Here is a 19630-nt window from a genome sequence, read left to right on the forward strand (position 1 = left end):
ATCTGGCCTGGGCTCACATGGCTTTGGCTCTAAGCTGCAGCTTGGGATCAGTTCTGCTGTATCAGTTTCTTGTTCTGTTGTACCAGTGAGGTTCTTGGTGTGTGGTGTTCTGGTGATAGCAGAAGCACAAGAGGAAACGCTAGCCCTCACGTGCATTTCGGAATCTGCTGCTGTTATAGATGCTGACATCCTTTTGGTCAAAGCAAATCACATGGTCAAAGCCAGCAGGAGGGAAGGAGACTTTTCTTTCTTTTTCTTTCTTTTTTTTTCTTGAGACGGAGTCTCGCTCTGTCACCCAGGCTGCAGTGCAGTGACGCTATCTTGGCTCACTGCAACCTCCTGGTGCTCTCTTGGCTCACTGCAACCTCCACCTCCTGGGTTCAAGCGATTCTCCTGCCTCAACCTCCCGAGTACCTGGGATTACAGGCATGCACCACCACACCCAGCTAATTTTTGTACTTTTAGTAGAGATGGGTTTCACCATGTTGGCCAGGCTGGTCTTGAACTCCTGACCTCGGGTGATCCACCTGCCTTGGCCTTCCAAAGTGCTGGGATTACAGGCGTGAGCCACCGTGCCCAGCCAGAAGGAGACTTATACTCTGCAAGGATGTGGCTCTATGATGCTTCTGCAGGGAAGTGAAGAACTAGGGCCAGTTGTCTTCCTCAGACCTCATCTAAAGCAGCTACCTAGTCACTTTCTAGCATTTTTATTCTCTTCTGAGCTCTGATACTCTTACATTTGAATTATTATTTCTGCTAAGTGCTTGATAAGGGTAAGGTCACAGACTCGTCATAACATGTGGACCTCCACAGGCAGCAGGGGCAGGCTGTTTTGTTTGGAGCCTTGGATCCCTGAAATAGCACATCTTGTAGGGAGGACTGGAGAGAGGCCCATTGTGATTGGAGGGAGGGGAGCCCGTTGAGGAGCAACCAGAGTCAAGACCTTAGCACCTGGGGCCAAGGCCGCCATGTTCCGTGTCTCCAGGGAAGCCATCATGATAGGTCTGTGTAGTGGTGGCCCTGGCTGTGCGCAACCTGAGAAGCTGTTCTGGGTGTCTGGCAGATCATGAGGGAACTTGCATGACACTTTAGGTTGGCTAGATGCCTATTCTGGAAGCCCTCTTTGTTTTGGAAGAGGGTAGACATTGAGCATCTCTTAACCAAAGGCATGCACAAGTTATAAGCAGAAAGCTTCTGGAGGCCCCTTTGTTTTGAGGCACATGGTAGAAACTTGGCAGATACACAGCTTGGAAGAGCATGGCAGCAGCGCCTCAGGCTTGAGCCTTGTATTGTGTTGATTAAGGTTGTATTTCTTGGAGAGCCCAGAATCTCTCTTGGTGCAGCCATGCTTAGAATTTGCCCAAGGCAGCATGGGAGAGTCACCCACTGTCTGCAGACCTTATGCCTCCTCCTTCCCACCTGCCCAGATGTTCCAGGTCCTGACTGGATCCTTAGCTCTTGGGGAGCCCCCTGTGCCCCGGCTGTAGCCCCGCCTTGGCAGACACCCATCACAGTTCAGCTAAGGAGATGGTAATGAGGGAGGGGAGCCCTGGCTCCTGGGGGGAAGGAGGTCTGGGTTTTGGTCTCAGCGCTGCTGGGAGACTGGGGGCTTAGAAGCTTATTTCTCTGGCTTTAAGTCTCTTTTGCAAAACGAGAATAAGAAAACTCTGTCCTTTTGTCGTGAGAAACAAATAGGATGATGAACATGAAGGCTCTTGTAAAACGTCCTCAAAGTATTATTATTAGGCACTAATTTGCCTTCTGAGGAAGTAAAGAAAAAGTCGTGGAAGTGTATTTTGTGCCAAGCCCTGTGTGAGGTGTGTGCAGTCTTTTGGTCTCACCGGAACAGCCAGCGGGATTACTGCAAGGGCGAGGAGCCAAGTCAGAGAGGCGAGGCGACTTGCTCCAGGGCACACAGCCTGCGGGCGGCCGTGTGCAGGTCTATGTGACCGGGAGGCCTGACCTCTTCCCGCCCCTCCATCTACCAGTTGTCGCCTGCGACTTCCTGTGGGCCACAGGCCTGGGCGCTGGGGAGCCAGCAGGGAAACAACCCATGTCCCAGCTGCCTGGAGCTTGCTTTCCAGTCGACAAGGCGAAGGAGTAAGGACAGAGAAGGGCAAGTGCAGAACATTCAGTGCTGGGCCTCAAAGCAGGACTTGAGAGTGAGTAGGGATGGGCCGGGAAGGCCTCTGAGGGGTGGGGACATTTCATAGGGACTTAAGGAGCCACTGCAGCAGCCTCTACAGGGGTCTACAGCAAGAGTGGCCCCCGAGGTGGGACCCATCTGTGCTGTGGCGGCCTCACAGGCTCTGGCTGGGCCTCCTTGGGTGGGAGAAGGCTGGTTGCCTTTGGAGGACCACCTCCCCTCCTTCTTCCTCCCCCATGGTTGCTAGGAGACTTTTTCCCAAAGCATCTGAGTAAGTTTTAATGACGAGGCTCCCGTGTGGCTGGCCTCCAGCCGCAGAACGTCATAGGGCTCTGTGGGCAACACGGGCACTGCACCCTGAGCAGCTTTCTCTCGCTCAGCTTCTTCTCCACAGTTCCAGAGTATTCTGGAATCTTCAGGCTAGAATGAGCTTATAGGAAGAGATTGGTTTGGGCAAGAGAGCCACCAAACCGCCTCCGATGGGGTGACTTCCACTCGACAGTCCCACTTAGAGCAGTGCTATTTCCCTACGGGTTGTTAGCAAACGTGCCGGATCTCGCAATGCGTAAACTTCCCGGAGGGAGGATGTTGTAAAGGAGTGTTCTCATGGTTGCATTCTGAGCCAGGATATTAGAAACACTTTGTCAGGCTGTCATGGGTTAGATGATGCTTTAGTCTGAGCATTTGTCCATTTGGGAGATGCATTTTATTATTTTTAAAATGTTGTATATTTTAAAAAGTGGAACAATTCTTTTGAAATAAGTAGTTATTTCCAGGAAAACTTTAGGATTAAGGAAACTTGTAAAAAGATCTACAAATAGAGACCCCCGTGGCTGCGCACCTGTCACCACAGAGCCTGATGGTGCTGTGCAGTCTAAAGGGGTCACGGGGCAAGAAGAGGCGACTTTGGTCGTGTCCAGAGCAGGCTTCTCAACCTCAAGGGTTTGGTGAGTCGTCCCAGGACCCAGGGCCGGGCAGTGCAGCCAGCTGCCGGGTACAGCTGTTGCCCCTGGGCCCAGGAGCAAGGGTTTGAGCGCCAGCTCTCTCGCCCCAGGCCAAGGAGCCTCTTCCCTCTGTCTGGTGGTCAGATGGTGCCTGTGTGTGCAGAACCCTGAGCGGGAGCCCTGGGAATAAGTTGTTCTTCATGATTCCAGAGAGGGAGGCGTCTCCTGTGTGCCACTCACCCAGTGTGGTGTCTGAGCTGGTCTTTGTGTTTCAGAGAGACCCCCCCCCATCTTTCTTTAATGCGCACGTCTTTGTGAAGCCGTCCTCAGCATCACCCCGATTGGATGTGATCTCCCCAACTGTTCACACCTCTCTTCCTGCCTCTTGGTCCGCTCTGTCTGATGTTCTAGATCACTCCCAAAATGCACCCTGTCTGCTGTCCTCAGGGGAGTGATCGAGCCTGGTTCCTCTGGCTGGAGTGGATTGGGGTAGGTCGGGATGTTCACTGGAAGGCTAGAAGCAGCGAAGCTGGGTCCCAGGAAGGACCTGGGGCCGGAAGGTCGTGTTTACTGATGGCTTCTGCTCCACTCGCCTGCTGACCAGAGGCTGAAGCGGGGAGGAGTGGGCGGTGAGTCTGTGAGTGTAGAGTCGTAACCCACATCTGTGCCGCCCAACAGCGTGAGGCTTCCTGGGTGCCTAGGGCTGGATGGGGCCAGGATGGGCTGAGGACACAGACGTGAGGACAGTGCCTGTCTTCCCGCACACGGTGGCAGGGCCATGTGTGGGGGACATGGGGGAGGAGAGGGGCTGCCTTGGGTGCAGCAGTACAGGTGACAGAGCAGATGGGAGGTCTCTGCAGGGCTCCCAGGTGGACAGGAGCCTGCCAAGCGGGCCAGATGGGGTGGAATGGGGTGAGGGGTTTGCAAAGTGGTGGGTATGGGGAAGGCTGCCCTGGAGTGAGAAGAGTTCTAAAAAGGAAGGTCTCTTCTCACTCTTACCTTGGAGTGGGAGCACCGGAAAATTAATCCCAGATCAGCAGAGCTCAAGGCCTGGTGCAGAGAAACCCGTGTGTCATGGTGACGTGAAAGACCTATTTCAGATTCTCCCTAGGGTTCAAGTTTTCCCCAGAGGCAGAATTTTTTCCTGGGTCTTCAGTTCTTCACCTGTAATGAGAGGCGATCCTGAGGGATGTGTTTTAGAGGAGTGGCAGCTGCCCTGCTTACCCAGCATCAAGTCCTTCCTGTAGCCACACCTGCCTGGCCCTGGGGACAGGGACAGTGTCACGCCACCATCCTTCCCAGGGCCCCACCCACAGCTGAAGGAGTGAAACTTACTTTTTACAGACATATTTTGAGGGGTACATTCATCTTGCTAAGTGAGACACACATTTATAAATATGAAGCAGGAAATTTCTGAATCTTGATAGCTTAGAGATCGTGGCCACCACTGTGTGTGGAAGCCATGGAAACGCTGCACGTGTTGTTTCAGATTTAAAATGCGTGCAGCTCACACCTAAGTGCTATAGGGCTGGTATCTTCATGACCATCTACATTTCAGTTTAAAAAAATCTCTAGGCCTGGTGTGGTGGCTCACACCTGTAGTCCCATTGTTTTGGGCAACTGAGGCAGGAGGATCACCTGAGCCCAGGAGTTCAAGACCAGCCTGGGCAATATAGCAAGACCCCATCTCTACAAAGAATAAAATTAGCTGGGACTAGTGGCGTGTGACTGTAATCTCAGCTACTCAAGAGGCTGAGGTGGGAGGCTCGCTTGAGCTCAGGAGTTTGAGGCTGTGGTGAGCCCTGATTGTGCCACTGCAGTGCAGCCTGGGCAACAGTAAGACCCTGTCTCGATCTGCACCGCATGCCCCCCGGCCCCCCCCAAAAAAAGTCCACTCCTTTCTGGGAAAAGATGGGGTTGTGAAATATGTAAATAAGTTGAGGAGTGCTTTAGAGAGGGGTTTTGAACCACGGAATAATGAGATTTGAATGCGGGAGATCTCACCCTCTAGTATTAACACCTTGTTTAGTCTCAATTCCCTCTGTAAAACCAGAGTAACATCATCTGCCTCAGCACTGGCTGTAAAGTTAGAGGAGATGAGGCTGACAAAGTGCGTGCCTGTGTCTAGGACTTAATGTTGTGATGCTGAGGTGAGGAAACTGAGGCCAGGAGGGGGACTCCCTGCCCAGGCTGCATGTCAGTGTCGCCTGGGAGCATTGCTGCCACCCTCGCCTCCCGCCCGCTGTGTGAGCGCCCCAGGGTGCTGCCGTCTTCCCAGGTGACTGTGCCGCCCTCGCCTCCCGCCCACTATGTGAGAGCCCCCCGGGGTGCTGCCATCTTCCCAGGTGACCGTGTTGGGAGCCTCTGCCACTACCAGCACAGCACCTCCGGCTCACTCTGGAATCTTCTCTCTCAAAGTCGGCTCCTACTTCCGGCTTGAGGTTTTCTGGGCTTGGCAGCATCACCCGATGGGATTTGTGGCCTGGCCCTGGAGGCTGTGAGTTGGCCTGTAGGGCAGTGGCTGAGCCTCCCATCAGCTACACCCATGGGGGGCCGGCAGGGGGGTGTTGGGGGTTGCCAAGCTCCTTGCAGGCCTTGTAGCCATGACTTTGTGGGAGAGAGGGACCATGGGGATAGAACAGGGGGGCAGCGCCCCAGGGGGTCCTCCTCCTCAGTTGAAGTAAGTTGAGAGAATTGGGGTGCTCTAGGAAACCCAAGACCTGGCACTCATGGAATTTTCTAGTAACAATGAGCTCCCTGGGAGGCAAGGAGGGAGTTCCCTGGCAGGGATGGGACCTGCAAACCCATGTCCCTGCAGCCAGCCTTACTGGAGCCAGAAGGGAACTGTGAGTGCAGGTTGGCAAGGGGAGGCCTCTGTGACTCGGGGGAGGCTCAGGGACTGGAGCCAGCCTGACTCTCTGGCCAATCTGGGAGCTGGCCGCCTCTTCTTGCCTCCAGCCTCCTTCCCCGCTGGGCCTCTGTGGGTCAGGTCTTCTGGCCTTGCTTTTCCCTCGGAAGTGAGGCGGACAAAGACCAGACAGTGTCAGGGCTGGAGGGAGCTTTGAGGGGAGCTGATTCGCAGCTCACCAATGAAACTGGAGCTCCGAGTAGCGATTGGACCTGGAAAGTTGCCCAGCTGGTGAGGGGCAGGGTCAGAGTCCAGGGTTCCCCCCGAATTTATGTCCCCTATTGTATGTACCTACAAGTGGAGTGAAAAAGTGGATTTTATTTTTTAAAACTTGCAGATCAGTGAAAGAAATATTGTCCTGCATAGAGGGTCACCAGGCATGAGCCAAGTCTGATGCTGCTTCCAGCCTTGGGTCATAATCTTTGGTAATTGGCGTGGAGTTTTTCTGAGATAGTTGTTCTGGTGGTCTGCACAGCAGGCCTTAGGTGGACAACTGGGGGGATAATGACTAACTCCTTGCACAAGCTCAACACTGCTCACTCGATAGAGCCTGTCCCATCTGTCCCTGTGAGATGGCCAGGTGGGGCATGTCCATTGGAAGCAGGAAGACCCCGGAGTGCAGAGTTCTTTCCTCGGCCCAGTGTGACACTCAAATGGTTGTGGCCCCAGGGCAGCCTGCCTTGTGTGGGGCCCTTGGTGCAGGGTCGCCTGCCTACCCTGGCAGTGCGGGGCCCGGGTGCTTGGTGCGGGGTCACTGACCCTGGCAGTCTGGAGCCCAGATACCCGCTTCCCGGTTGGCCTCCACCTCCCTGTGCGGCTTACCCTTTGGCCTCCAGGACCCAGAGCACTGAGAGCCCAGGAGACCCTCAGCCCTGGACACTGATGTATGGCCTGGTGAGGAAGCCTGACCTTGTCACCCAGCTCTCCTGGCTTCTGGAATCGTGAGCTTGGGGGCAGGCAGACTTCCAAGGCCATACAGCCCCTGCAGGAGAGCGGTCTCTGGGCTGGTGGAGGCGGTCTGGAGCTCAGCACAGTTTGTGGGTTTTGCTTTGACTCCTTCAACTCATGTTGGCAGCTTTTTGGCCAATCAGGTGTTGACTGAGTGGCCTGAGGCCATGTGGTACTGACCACTCAGACAGGGGCGGGTTGTCCTGCCCCAGCAGACTTGCCCCACAAATGGGGTAGGCGACTGGGGCTGCTAAGACCCAAGAGGTCAACAGGTCATTACGGGCTGGAACCAGACGCCAGCAGAGCTTGGGGATCTACACCTGGTGACTTGCTGACCAGCACTGAGACTCGCCTGAACTCCTGATTCATGATGCAGCAGGCCCTTGTTGAGTGCCACAGAGGCTGCAGGAACATTCTGCCGGGTGTGGTGGTGGTTGATCCTCAGGGCAAGTATCGATCAGCTCTAATGAAACACAACAGAGTTCAGAGGGGATATGGCATAACCAAGAGAACCGAGAAAATTCATGTCACAACCAGCCTCCCTTGCTGTCTGTTAGACCATCTTGTTTAAAAATTAAAAATTGACTTCCTGCCTTTTTCACCTACCCCAGAATCCATTCTACTCCATGAGGCTAACCTTTTCTCCCCTGAGGGCCAGAAACTGAGAAGTTCTTCTACTTCTCTTCCCATCCCATTTCTCAACTCCAAACTCAGTTCCCAGAAACCACACCTAGCAGACAGGCATCTGGAAACCAGGGCTGGGAGGGTGGCCACAGCCTTGGGGGAAGGGCGTGGAGCTGGCGCCAGGGAAGCTGCAGGAGCCAGACCAGGAAAGAGGCCTTGCTTGAAAAGACTTACTGAGGCCAGTGGTGTTGGAGAAGTAGGAAGGATTAGCACTTGGTCCAGACATGTTGGGGCCCAGTCATGGCCAAAGATCAGAGTAGCGGCAGCCAGTCCTGGACGCCAGGCAGGGTTGGGATGTTCAGATCTGTACCCAAGGTTACCCCAGCAGACCATCAGATCTGCAGTCCCTACAGCCTATGGAAGTGGGCCAGGACACCTGGGGCATCTTCAGGGTGCCAGGGATGGGGAACAGGCACTTGATACCCCAGAAGCCCTTTGAGCCAGGGCACTGACCTCGCAGGCAGTGGGGGAGACCTCAAGTCCCAGGATACCCCCACAATAACTTGAGACCTGAGTATTGGTACTGGGCACCCCTCACCCGCTGGCAGGTGGGGTTACCTGAGAGGATACCTGTGAATCCCAGAAAACTAGAAACCTGTGACACATGTGTAAGGTAAACATTGTGACTACCAAATCAGCCTGGGACCTCTTCAGGGGTCCTGCAGCATCCCAAACCATCTGAGCTTTTAGGATTACACAGTCCTGCTCAGTGGGACCCGGGATTTGTGCACCCTCCTTCCCGACAAATCGGCACAGTGCTGCTTGAGCAAATGCGTGAAGGAATGAATGGGTGGCAAAGGGTCCGCTCAGTCCTCACAGCTGCAGGTACTGGCCAGCCTTGCTTTGTTGGGAAGCTGGAGGGGGAACCACAGCCCCTCAGCCAGCCTCGAACGCCTGCACCGTGCCCCTTGTGGAATCTTTGAGCCTTTCAGGCCTTGAGCCATGCCCCTGGGTGGACCACCCATCCATGGTACATGTCGTGGTGTCTGAGGCTCTGGGGTCCAAGGCTCTACTGGGCCCCTCCCTGGACATTGGGCAACTTGAGGTTTGATTTTGGTCACCACCCACCCCACCTCCTCTATCCCCTTTTCTGAAGACATGCCTTCACCCCTGGCCTTTTCTCTCTTCTTCCTTGGGGTGCAGATCCTGGCCAACGTCTTCCTCTACCTGTGTGCCATCGCTGTGGGCATCATGTCCTACTACATGGCTGACCGCAAGCACCGCAAGGCCTTCCTGGAGGCCCGCCAGTCGCTGGAGGTGAAGATGAACCTGGAAGAGCAGAGCCAGCAGCAGGTGAGGCTCTCGGGAGGCCTCCGGCCTGGAGCTTGGGCTCAGGGACTGTGGCCTTGTCAGAAGGAGAGGAATCAGAGTGGCAGCCCCTGGCTCCGTGGGGCTTGGCGTTCATCTGCCCTGTTCAGGTGTTTGCTTCTGAACTTGGCCTTCTGGGCTCCTCGCCATTAGAGGACAGCTTCTGAGCTTCAGGGAGCCTCTCACTCCTAAATCTGCTTCTGCTTGACCCGGCTCTCTCCTCATCTGCCTTCCTGCTCTTTGCTTTGTTTTGCTTCTGTAATGTAAAGCTTTTCCATTTAAAGAAATGCATCGCCCAAGCAGCCAGCTATGACTTCCTGCATTCCTTTCTCTGATGACCTTCTCAGGACCAAGGTCAGGGTCAGGGGCATCATGGGCATCCCTTCGCGTCACACCACCCCTGCCGCTCTTGCTGGTCCAACGGCAGATCACCCTGTGCACCTGCTCATGCCGTGGGTGGGGCCTTGACCCATCCTGCGGCCTCAGGGCCCTGCTGGGTGAAGTGTGTCAGCCTCACGCCCCCACCCAGGGGAGCTCCTCCCTCCCTTACCTTCCCATCTGAGGTCACTGCTGAAGAAGGAAACCAGCCTGTTCCTCGGGGATGCCCCTGTTTACATTCTCCATCTGGAGAGAGGCCTGACTGTCCCTGCCTCGGTTTCCTGGCTTTCCTCCAGTCTCTTCCATGGCTGAACCATCCTCCCAGTTCTCGTGTCCCTCAGGCTTTTACATAGTTTGGCCTGGATTCATCTCACATGCTTTTTGAAGGTCTCCAGAAATTATATCCACCAATTTCCTATTATCCATAGGTTGATTTCCCCTTCAAAAACAAGCTCTCAATAGGTTGACACTATGATTCTCTGCTCTGGGAACCACATCGTTTGTGTTCAGGAGGCTCTGTGTGCTCCTGATGCACTGAAACTGCTGTTTCATAGATGGTGCCACTCAGGTGGACAGGGCCTTGGTTTTGGGGGCCACTCTGGAGCCCTTGGCTTGCAGGAGCCCCACCGTCGGGCCTCACTCACATTCTCTAGACAGTGCTGTTCCGAGGCACACACTAAGTCATTTAGCTGATGGGTCCCCGATTTCACCGTCCTGGGGATGTTTTTTTTCCCTCCCCATTTACCAATCTCATTCCTTTCAGAAGGCCCCCATAGGAGGGGATTTTCTTAGTAGCCCATCATATTCCCCCCTTCCCCTGGGCCGTGTGACCTGTGGTTATTGAGGAGCTGCTGTGGCCTGTGAATATTTAAAGAATCTTCCTTCCCTGGCTTGTAAAGCCCCTTGAAAGGCATTCTTTAATTTCTGTTTTTTTTTAATACTGTCTCATTTCTTGTTTGTATCTGATCTCGCACTGTGGCGGCATCCCTCTGGGTTCTCTACACTTTAAAAAAAAAAAAAAAAAAAAAAAAAAAGCACGTGTCACCACCTAGCTAGGCAAGCGTTCTTTTTATATAACATTTGTGCAGTTTTCGGCATGTCTGTCTGCATCGCTCTTATCTGTCTCATATTGTACAATCTAGGACATCTTCAGTCACACTGAACGGTCTTGTGGGGGCCGCTGGTGTGATGAGGAAGGCCCTGTGTCTCACCCTGGAGCTGTTCTCTTGTAGACAATTTAGATAAGTTACCCACCCTGCAGAGCCTCACTTTTCCTCATCTGCAAAGTGGAGGTATTGACATTTGTCTGTAGGTTTCTTGAGGGTCAAATGAGAAACCCAGAACTGCTTTGTAACCCGTAGAGCTTGTTAGAGGTAGGCCGAGTGCACGGGGCCATGAGGCCTGCTTTCTAACGCCCAGGGCCATATGCTCCCTCTGGGCAGGGTCAGCGCAGGGAGCCTGGGCAGCAGCAGAGAGGGTCATCCCTGGGTGACCCGGGGCTCCTGAGGGTGCTAGCAGCCTGCCTGGGCCACACTGGCGCTTCTCTGCACTGCCTGCCCACGCCGCACCGGCAGAGCAGACAGTGGCCCCGGGACGGACAGGTCCAGGTTAGGTGGAAGGGAGGTGCAGAGGTGTGGGGGGAGTTGAGGGGTAAGGTGCATCCTCAGGCCTAGCTGGGCACACAGCCGGGGCCTATAATTCTCCAAGTGGAATGAATTTGTCTAGCCCGGCTCTGTCCTGAGTGAATGAATTTGTCTAGCCCGGCTCTGTCCTGAGTGCGGCCTTGGGCTTGTTGCTGCCCCTCTTTGAACTTCAGTATCCCCATATGTAAAACCTTTGAGAGATTTTTTTTTTTTTTTGAGACGGAGTCTTGGTCTTGTCACCCAGGCTGGAGTGCAATGGCACGATCTCGGCTCACTGCAACCTCTGCCTCCCAGGTTCAAGCGATTCTCCTGCCTCAGCTTCCCAAGTAGCTGGGATTACAGGCACCCGGCACCATGCCCGACTAATTTTTTTTTGTATTTTTAGTAGAGACGAGGTTTCACCATGTTGGCCAGGCTGGTCTCAAACTCCTGACCTCAGGTGATCCGCCCACCTCGGCCATTGGGAAGGTTGGAATGTTACCACTGGGAAGGTTGGAATCCTGCCCCCTGTGAGTGTCCGTTTACCTACATTCTCCTTACGTCTTCTGTGACTGTTCAAGAGAGAAACCTGTCTGCCATTTTCCTTCCTTTCCATGTGCTTGACAGGGTTTGGTATTACAGTTATGCCCAACTCATTAAATAATTTGAGAAGTGTTCCCTCTTTCTAACCCCTGATAGTTTGAAGATAATTTGGGTTATTCCTTAAATTTAGAAGTCACGGCATGTGGCTGGCCTGTAGGTGTGGCCAGGCAGGTGGCTATGCCTGTAATACCAGCACTTTGGGAGACTGAGACAGGAGGATCACTTGGGTCCAGGAGTTCAAGACCAGCCTGGGCGACAAAGCAAGACCCCATCTCTACAAAAAATAAAAAAAATTAGCTGAGCGTGGTGGTGCATGCCTGTAGTCCCAGCTACTTGGGAGGCTGAGGTGGGAGGATCGCTTGAGCCCAGGAGGTTTAAGGCTGCAGTGAGCCATGACTGTGCCACTGCACTCCAGCTTGGGCAACAAAGTGAGACCCTGTCTTTTTTTTTTTTTTTTTTTTTTTTAAAGGCACTAATGAAGAAGTCCTGTGGGCCTGGAGTGTTCTTTAGGGGAAGATTCTGTTTCCATCACAGATAATAAGGTTGTTCAGATTTTATATTTCCTTTTGTATAGATTTTAGAGAGGTTTTTTCCCCCAGAAACACGTCCATTCAAATTTTCAAAATTTTGGCATAACATTCTTAGTATTTTCTTTTTACCTTTTGTCTGAAATGTATAATGATATTTCTTTTTTTCATTACCGAAGATAATGTGTACCTTTTTAAAATTGTTCTTAATCAGTCTTGCTAAGGCTTATTGTTTTAGCCTGTTCGGCAGACCACCTTTAATCTTTGTTGCCTTCTTTATACATTTCTTATCTGTTATTTATTTATTTTTGAGACGGAGTCTTGCTCTGTCACCCAGGCTGGAGTGCAGTGGCGAGATCTCGGCTCGCTGCAAGCTCCGCCTCCTGAGCTCACGCCATTCTCCAGCCTCAGCCTCCCGAGTAGCTGGGACTACAGGTGCCCGCCACCATGCCCGGCTAATTCTTTTGTATTTTCTTTTAGTAGAGACGGAGTTTCACCATGTTAGCCAGGATGGTCTCGATTTCCTGACTTTGTGATCTGCCCGCCTCGGCCTCCCAAAGTTCTGGGATTACAGGCGTGAGCCACTGCGTACGACCTCTTATCTCTAAGTCAAACTTTGTCATGGCCTTTTTTTCCTTTTGGCTTAATTTGTGTCCTTTTTTACCTTCTTAAAATGGAACTTTATTGTTGTTGTTTTCTGGAGACTGAATCTTGCTTTGTCACCCAGGCTGGAGTTCAGTGGTGCAGTCTAGGTTCACTGCAACCTCCACCTCCTGAGTTCAAGGGATTCTCCTGCCTCAGCCTCTGAGTGGCTGGGATTACAAGCACACCCCACCACACCCGGCTGATTTTTTGTATTTGTAGTAGAGACAGGGTTTCACTACATTGGTCAGGCTGGTCTCGAACGCCTTGGCCTCCCAAAGTGTTGGGATTACAGGCGTGAGCCACCAGGCCCAGCCAAAATAGAACTTTAGATGACCAATTTTCAACCTTTTTTTTCCTAAAACATGCATTTAATGCTACAGATGTCACTCATTACATTGAGCTTTATCTCACAAGTTTTAATATGCCATATTTTCAATGTCATTTAATTTAAATATTTACTAATTTTCATTGAAATGCCTTTGATCCGTGGGCGATGTAGAAGTGCACTAATTTCTAAACACTTGAGGATTTGTTTACAATTATGTTTTTTTTTTTAGCTTTATTCTGGTCAGAGAACATACTCTGATTTCAAGCCTTTGAAATTTGTTGGAACTTGATTTTTGGCCTAGCATGTGGTCAGTTTTGATGCACTTGAGAATAATGTGTATTCTGCCAAATCTGTCAAAATCTTTTAAAAATGAAATAATGTCGCCGGGCGCGGTGGCTCACTCCTGTAATCCCAGCACTTTGGGAGGCCGAGGGGGGCGGATCACGAGGTTAGGAGATCGAGACCATAGCTAACACGGTGAAACCCCGTCTCTACTAAAAATACAAAAAATTAGCCGGGTGTGGTGGTGGGCGCCTGTAGTCCCAGCTACTCGGGAGGCTGAGGCAGGAGAATGGCATGAACCCGGGAGGCAGAGCTTGCGGTAAGCCGAGATCGTACCACTGCACTCCAGCCTGGGTAATAAAGCGAGACTCTGTCTCAAAAAAAAAAAAAAAAGGAAATAATGTCAACTATGTCATATTTGCATCTGCCCCAAATTATTACTTACCTCTTTAGTCAATGCAAGGATCTCACAACCTTTTAACTTCATTTCACAAGCCTCTGCCCCCCACTTTCTGGCTATTAGTGTAATATGTTTTAGTTCAACATTTTAAACCCCACAAGCCCTTATCGTGATTATTTTATATAATATTTTTATCTCATTAATATTCTTTACTTATATCTACCCACAGTTTTACCCTCTCAATTGCTCTTCATTTCTCCATTTCTTTGCTTCATTTTCTGGTAGAATTCCCTTTAGTATTACCTTTTATGCTGATCTCTTGGTATCAAATTCTCCCCATTTCTGATTACCTAGGAGTGTGTTTATTTTGCTTTCATTTTTGAAACTGGGTAATTTATAAAGAACAGAAATTTACTACTTACAGTTCTAGAGGCTGGTACGTCCAAGATCAAGGTACCAGCATTTGCTCTGGTGTCCATACATGGCAGAAGGGCAGGCTAGCTGAATGTCGTGTGATGCCCTTTTAAAAGGACCTTAACCCTACTAAAGAAGGAGCAGCCCTCGTGGCCTGATCCCCTCTTAAAGGCCCCACCTCTTAATACTATTACACTGGCAGCGCCTGAGTTTTGAACGGACACATTCAAATCATACCAAGACTTTTTGCAGATAAAGAATTCTAGGCTGCCATTTTTTACTTCTAGCCCTTTAAAAGCATCATTTCACTATTCTTCCGCTTCCATCATTCCTGTTGAAATACCAGTTGTCAGGTAGACACTTGCTCCTGTTACATTAATGCATACTTTTTCCTGTGGTTGCTTTCCCAGTGGTCTTTGTTTTTGGTTCTCAGCAGTTTTACGATGCTGTGCCTGGGAGTTTTCTTTGCAGTTGCTCTGCTTAGTATTCACAGAGCTTCTTGAATGTTGGTTTGATGTCTCTTGTCAGTTTTGAACATTTTCAGCCAGTATCTTTTTATTGCTTCTTCCCATTCGCTCCTTTCCTCTAGGACTCAATATCCTTGTTAGACTCTTACCAGGTTCCAGAAGTATCTCTTCTTTTTCTGAATCTTTTTTCTTTCTGCATTTCAGACAATATTTTATGGACCTAATCTACAGTTTACTAATCCTATCTTCCTCTGGTTTGTCAGATCAGTGATTGAACTCTTCTAATGAGTCATCAATTTCAATTATTATTTATTTTTCTGTCCTAGAATTTCCATTTGATTTTAAAAACTGGACTTCAGTTCCCTATGTATTCCTATTTTCTCAACTATTTTTTAGAATATATTAAACATTTATTTTAAAGTTCCTGACTGACAACCATGATACCAATGGGTATGCATTTTTGTTGTTGAAACCTTGGCATCTTGGCTCTTTTTTTTTTTTTTTTTTTTTTTTTTTTTTGAGACAAGGTCTTGCTTTGTCACTCAGGCTGGAGTGCAGTGGCTTACTGCATCTTTGAACTCCTGGGCTCAAGCAAAACTCCCACCTCAGCCTTGTGAGTAGCTAGGACTGCAGGCGTGTGCCCCCATGCCCAGCTGATTAAAAAAGTGGTTTTTTTGTAGAGATGGAGTGTCACTATGTTGCCCAAACTGGTCTCAAACTCTTGGCCTCAAGCGATCCTCCCCCTTTAGCCTCCAGGCATTTTTAAGAATTAAATACTAGATGTTGTGGAGGGGAAATAGTGGTGGTTCTGAATAATGTTGTCTCTCCAGGGAGGATGTACTTTTCTTGTGGCAGATGGTTAGAGCAGGGGCAGATAGGAAATAGCTTTTCAGGGGTCTTAACTGGAAGGCTGGTCCTTTTCTCATGGTAGCTTGAACTCCTTAGCAACGTGAGACTGCTGAAAGCTTAGCCTCTTAGCTCTCAATTTCGGCTTGGATTCTTGGTCTCTTGCCCCATGCAAATACTAAAGGGGAATAGTCGGACTCACTGTAGTATGGTTCTCTTTCCCTGGGGTCTTAGCCCCTCTGCTCTCTCTGCCTTGGAATCCTTGCTCACAGTCCTCGTTTCTCCAACCCCTTGAAAGCCCTCCTCACTGCACTCTTTTCAGCCTCTTGACCCCAGTCCCAAGGGAAAACAGCAGAGTGCGTTGGGCTGACCGAACTGTTTCCCTTCCCCTAAGGGCTTGGCCCCTCAAGTCCTGGCTGCTTTGGTTGTTTCCATTGCCTTTAAAGAGCTGGGTTTTTATGTATTTTATCCAGCTTTTACAGTTGTTCTTGGCTGGAGGGTTGGCCTGCTAGTAATATCCTCTATAGCAAAAGTATACGTGTATAAAATCATAAAAGTATGAAAAAGGGTATACTAGGAAAAGTAAGTCATCCCACCTTCATTTCCCCTAGCCATCCAGCCCCGTCCACCAATCACCTGTCACTATTATCTTTTTAATGTACCCTTTCAGAGGTTTATAGAATTTACACACACACGGTAGCCTATTCACTCTTTTGTACTAAATCTTTTCTTTCTTTTTTTTTTCTGAGACAGAGTCTCACTCTGTTGCCAGGGCTAGAGTGTAGTGGTTCAACCTCGACTCACAACTTCCACCTTCTGGCTTCAAGTGATTCTCCTGCCTCAGCCTCCTGAGTAGCTGGGACTATAGGCGTGCACCACCACACCCGGCTAATTTTTGTATTTTTAGTAGAAATGGGGTTGCACCATGTTGGCCAGGCTGGTCTTGAACTCCTTACCTCAAGTGATCTCCCTGCCTTGGCCTCCCAAAATGCTGGGATTACAGGCACTAGATCTTTTCACCTACTCTCTTAGCATTCCAAGTCTATATTGCATTGCCACATCCTTTTGAATGACTGTGTTCAGTCATTATACAGAGGTAACATAATTTATTGTTGCGCTCTTGGTAGGCTTCTAGGTTATTTCCGATCTTTTGCTACTGTAAACATTGCTGTAATAAATATCCTTGTAGCAGTATTTATTATAGTATATATGTGCAAGTATATCTGTGGAAGAATAAAAACCTAGAAGTGGAATTGCTGGATCAAAGGATATTTGCATTTAAAAAATTATATATAGATAGCTACTGTAAAATATGCATAGTATAAAATTTACCATTTTAACCATTAAGTGTACAATTCAGTGGCATTAAGTACATTCACAATATCGTGCAGCCATCACCACTGTCCGTTTCCAGAACTTTTTCATCATCCCAAAGAGAAACTCTGTGCCCATTAAATAATAACTGCCCATTCTCCCAGGCTCCGGTAACCACTGTTCTACCGTGTCTCTGAATTTGCCTCACTAGGTCCTTTGTATAAGTGGAATCATACAATATTTGTCCCGTTTTGACTGACTTATTTCACTTAGCATGACGTCTTCTGTGTCGTCGCGTAGATCAGCATTTCTTTCCCGTTTAAGGCTGATATTTCATTGCGTGTATGTGCCACATTTTGTTTGCTCATTTGGACATTTGGGTGGTTTCTGCGGCTTTGCTATTGTGAATAGTGCTGCTGTGAACACCGGTGTACAAATATCTGTTTGAGTCCCTGTTTTCAGTTATTTTGGATATATACCCAAAAGTGGAATTGCCAGGTCATATGGTAGTTCTGTGTTTAATTTTTTGAGGAATCTGGCATGTGCTTTTTTTTTTTTCTTTTTCTTTTCCTTTTTTTTTTTTTTTTTTTGAGACAGAGTCTTGCTCTGTCACCCAGGTTGGAATGCAGTGGCACGATCTCAGCCCTCTGTGACCTCCGCCTCCAGGTTCAAGCGATTCTCCTGCTTCAGCATTCCGAGTAGCTGGGATTACAGGTGCCCACCGCCACTCCCAGCTAATTTTTCTTATATTTTTAGTAGAGACGGGGTTTCACCATGTTGGACAGGCTAGTCTCGAACTCCTGACCTCTGGTGATCTGCCTGCCTTGGCCTCCCAAAGTGCTGGGATTACAGGCATGAGCCACCACGCCTGGCCTCCTATAGAGTTTCAAACAATTTATACTCCACCAGCAATGAGTGAGAGTATACTTAGGCACTTAAGTTTTCCTTGTTTATCTAGAAAATACCTCATTGCTTTTGGAAACCCTCCTGAAGGATTCCTGTTTGAAAACCCCAGCCCCAAGAAACTGGCCTCCAGGCAGGAGTGACATCCTGTGGGCTGTTTCCTGCCTTATCCGCATTTGGCTCAAGCCACAGCCAGGTAAACTGAAGTTTGGAAGAGTTCCTTTGCTTTCTTGGCCTATACTGTATAGTATTTGGCAAGTATATACAATTATAAAGAAAAAAGAGGCTGGCATAGTGGCTCACGCCTGTAATCCTAGCACTTTGGGAAGTCGAGGCAGGAGAATTGCTTGAGGCCAAGAGTTCAAGACCAACCTGGCCGACATAGTGAGACCTTCATCTCTAAAACAAAGAAAAAAGACTGATAGAGGCTGTATTAGGGTTCGCTAGAGGGACAGAACTAATGGAATAGATATATATATATAAAGGGGAGTTAATTATTAGTTAATTATTAAGTATTGACTCACACAATCGCAAGGTCCCACAATAGGCCATCTGCAGGTTGAAGAGCAAGGAGAGCCAGTCCGAGTTCCAAAACTGAAGAACTTAAAGTCCAGGGTTGGAGGGACTGGGTGCATCCAGCACAGGAGAAAGATGTAGGCTGGATGGAGCCTAGGCCAGTCTCTTTTCACATTTTTCTGCCTGTTCATATTCTAGCAAACTGGCCATTGATTAGATTATGTCTACCCAGATGTAGGGTGGGTCTGCCTTTCCCAGTCCACTGACTCAAATGTTAATCTCCTTTGGCAACACCCTCACAGATACACCCAGGATCAATACTTTGTATCTTTCGATCCAATCAAGTTGACACTTAATATTAACCATCACAAGGCCTGGCTCGGTGGCTCACGCGTGTAATCCCAGCACTTTGGGAGGCCAAGGCGGGCGGATCACGAGGTCAGGAGATCAAGACCATCCTTGGCCGGGCGCGGTGGCTCAAGCCTGTAATCCCAGCACTTTGGGAGGCTGAGACAGGCCGATCACGAGGTCAGGAGATCGAGACCATCCTGGCTAACACTGTGAAACCCCGTCTCTACTAAAAAAAAAATACAAAAAACTAGCCGGGCGAGGTGGCGGGCGCCTGTAGTCCCAGCTACTCCGGAGGCTGAGGCAGGAGAATGGTGTGAACCCGGGAGGCGGAGCTTGCAGTGAGCCGAGATCCGGCCACTGCACTCCAGCCTGGGCGACAGAGCAAGACTCCGTCTCAAAAAAAAAAAAAAAAAAAGACCATCCTGGCTAACATGGTGAACCCCGTCTCTACTAAAAAATACAAAAAATTAGCCGGGCGTGGTGGCGGGCACCTGTAGTCCCAGCTACTTGGGAGGCTGAGGCAGGAGAATGGTGTGAACCCAGGAACCAGAGTTTGCAGTGAGCTGAGATCGGGCCACTGCACTCCAGCCTGGGCGACAGAGCAAGACTCCATCTCAAAAAAATATATATGTATATTAACCATCACAGAGGCCTATTCCTTCAAGGCTTTTTTTTTTTTTTTTTTTTTGGTCCTGATATTTGAGAGTGTCCTAGCCATGTTTTATCCTGATTGAGAGATAATAAATGTAACACCTTCCTCTCACATAGCATAGCAGCCAAGAACCAAGTGCCGGAGTCTCTGCCTCTCTCCTGTGATATTAGGGGAGGTAAATGTTAAGTAGTCATTAGCACAGTGCCTGCATAGTAGACACTCAAACTCTCTACCATCATAGGATTGTTGGATAAAATTTTGAAGATATAGAAAAGTAGAAGAGGCCACCAAAACCTCCCTTAATCTGGGAGTTTTGTTGAAAAATAATTTTTAAAAACTAATAAGGTATTATAAATTAGGTTTGCAGTTAAAAAAAACTCAGGTTTGCTTTTTTTTTCCTTTTAGTAGAGGTAAAATGCACATAAAATAAAACCCCTTAAAAGT

The 19630-nt window shown here is 49.5% G+C and overlaps 2 protein-coding genes across 6 annotated transcripts in view; both read left to right on the plus strand.

Annotated features, from left to right (window-relative positions):
* Window positions 1-19630, plus strand: part of PTRHD1 (peptidyl-tRNA hydrolase domain containing 1) — a 385343-nt gene that overhangs the window by 303244 nt on the left and 62469 nt on the right. The gene's annotated exons all lie outside the window — the stretch shown is intronic.
* The window catches only part of ADCY3 (adenylate cyclase 3), a 101615-nt gene that overhangs the window by 41736 nt on the left and 40249 nt on the right, over window positions 1-19630 (plus strand). For all 4 annotated transcript variants that reach the window (XM_050753592.1, XM_050753589.1, XM_050753590.1 and 1 more), the window contains exon 3: window positions 8774-8923. In XM_050753592.1, the coding sequence (XP_050609549.1) occupies window positions 8774-8923 (150 nt within the window). The remainder of the gene's footprint in view (window positions 1-8773; window positions 8924-19630) is intronic.

This window comes from Macaca thibetana, chromosome 13 (assembly GCF_024542745.1).
Source record: "Macaca thibetana thibetana isolate TM-01 chromosome 13, ASM2454274v1, whole genome shotgun sequence".
Lineage (NCBI taxonomy): Eukaryota > Metazoa > Chordata > Mammalia > Primates > Cercopithecidae > Macaca > Macaca thibetana.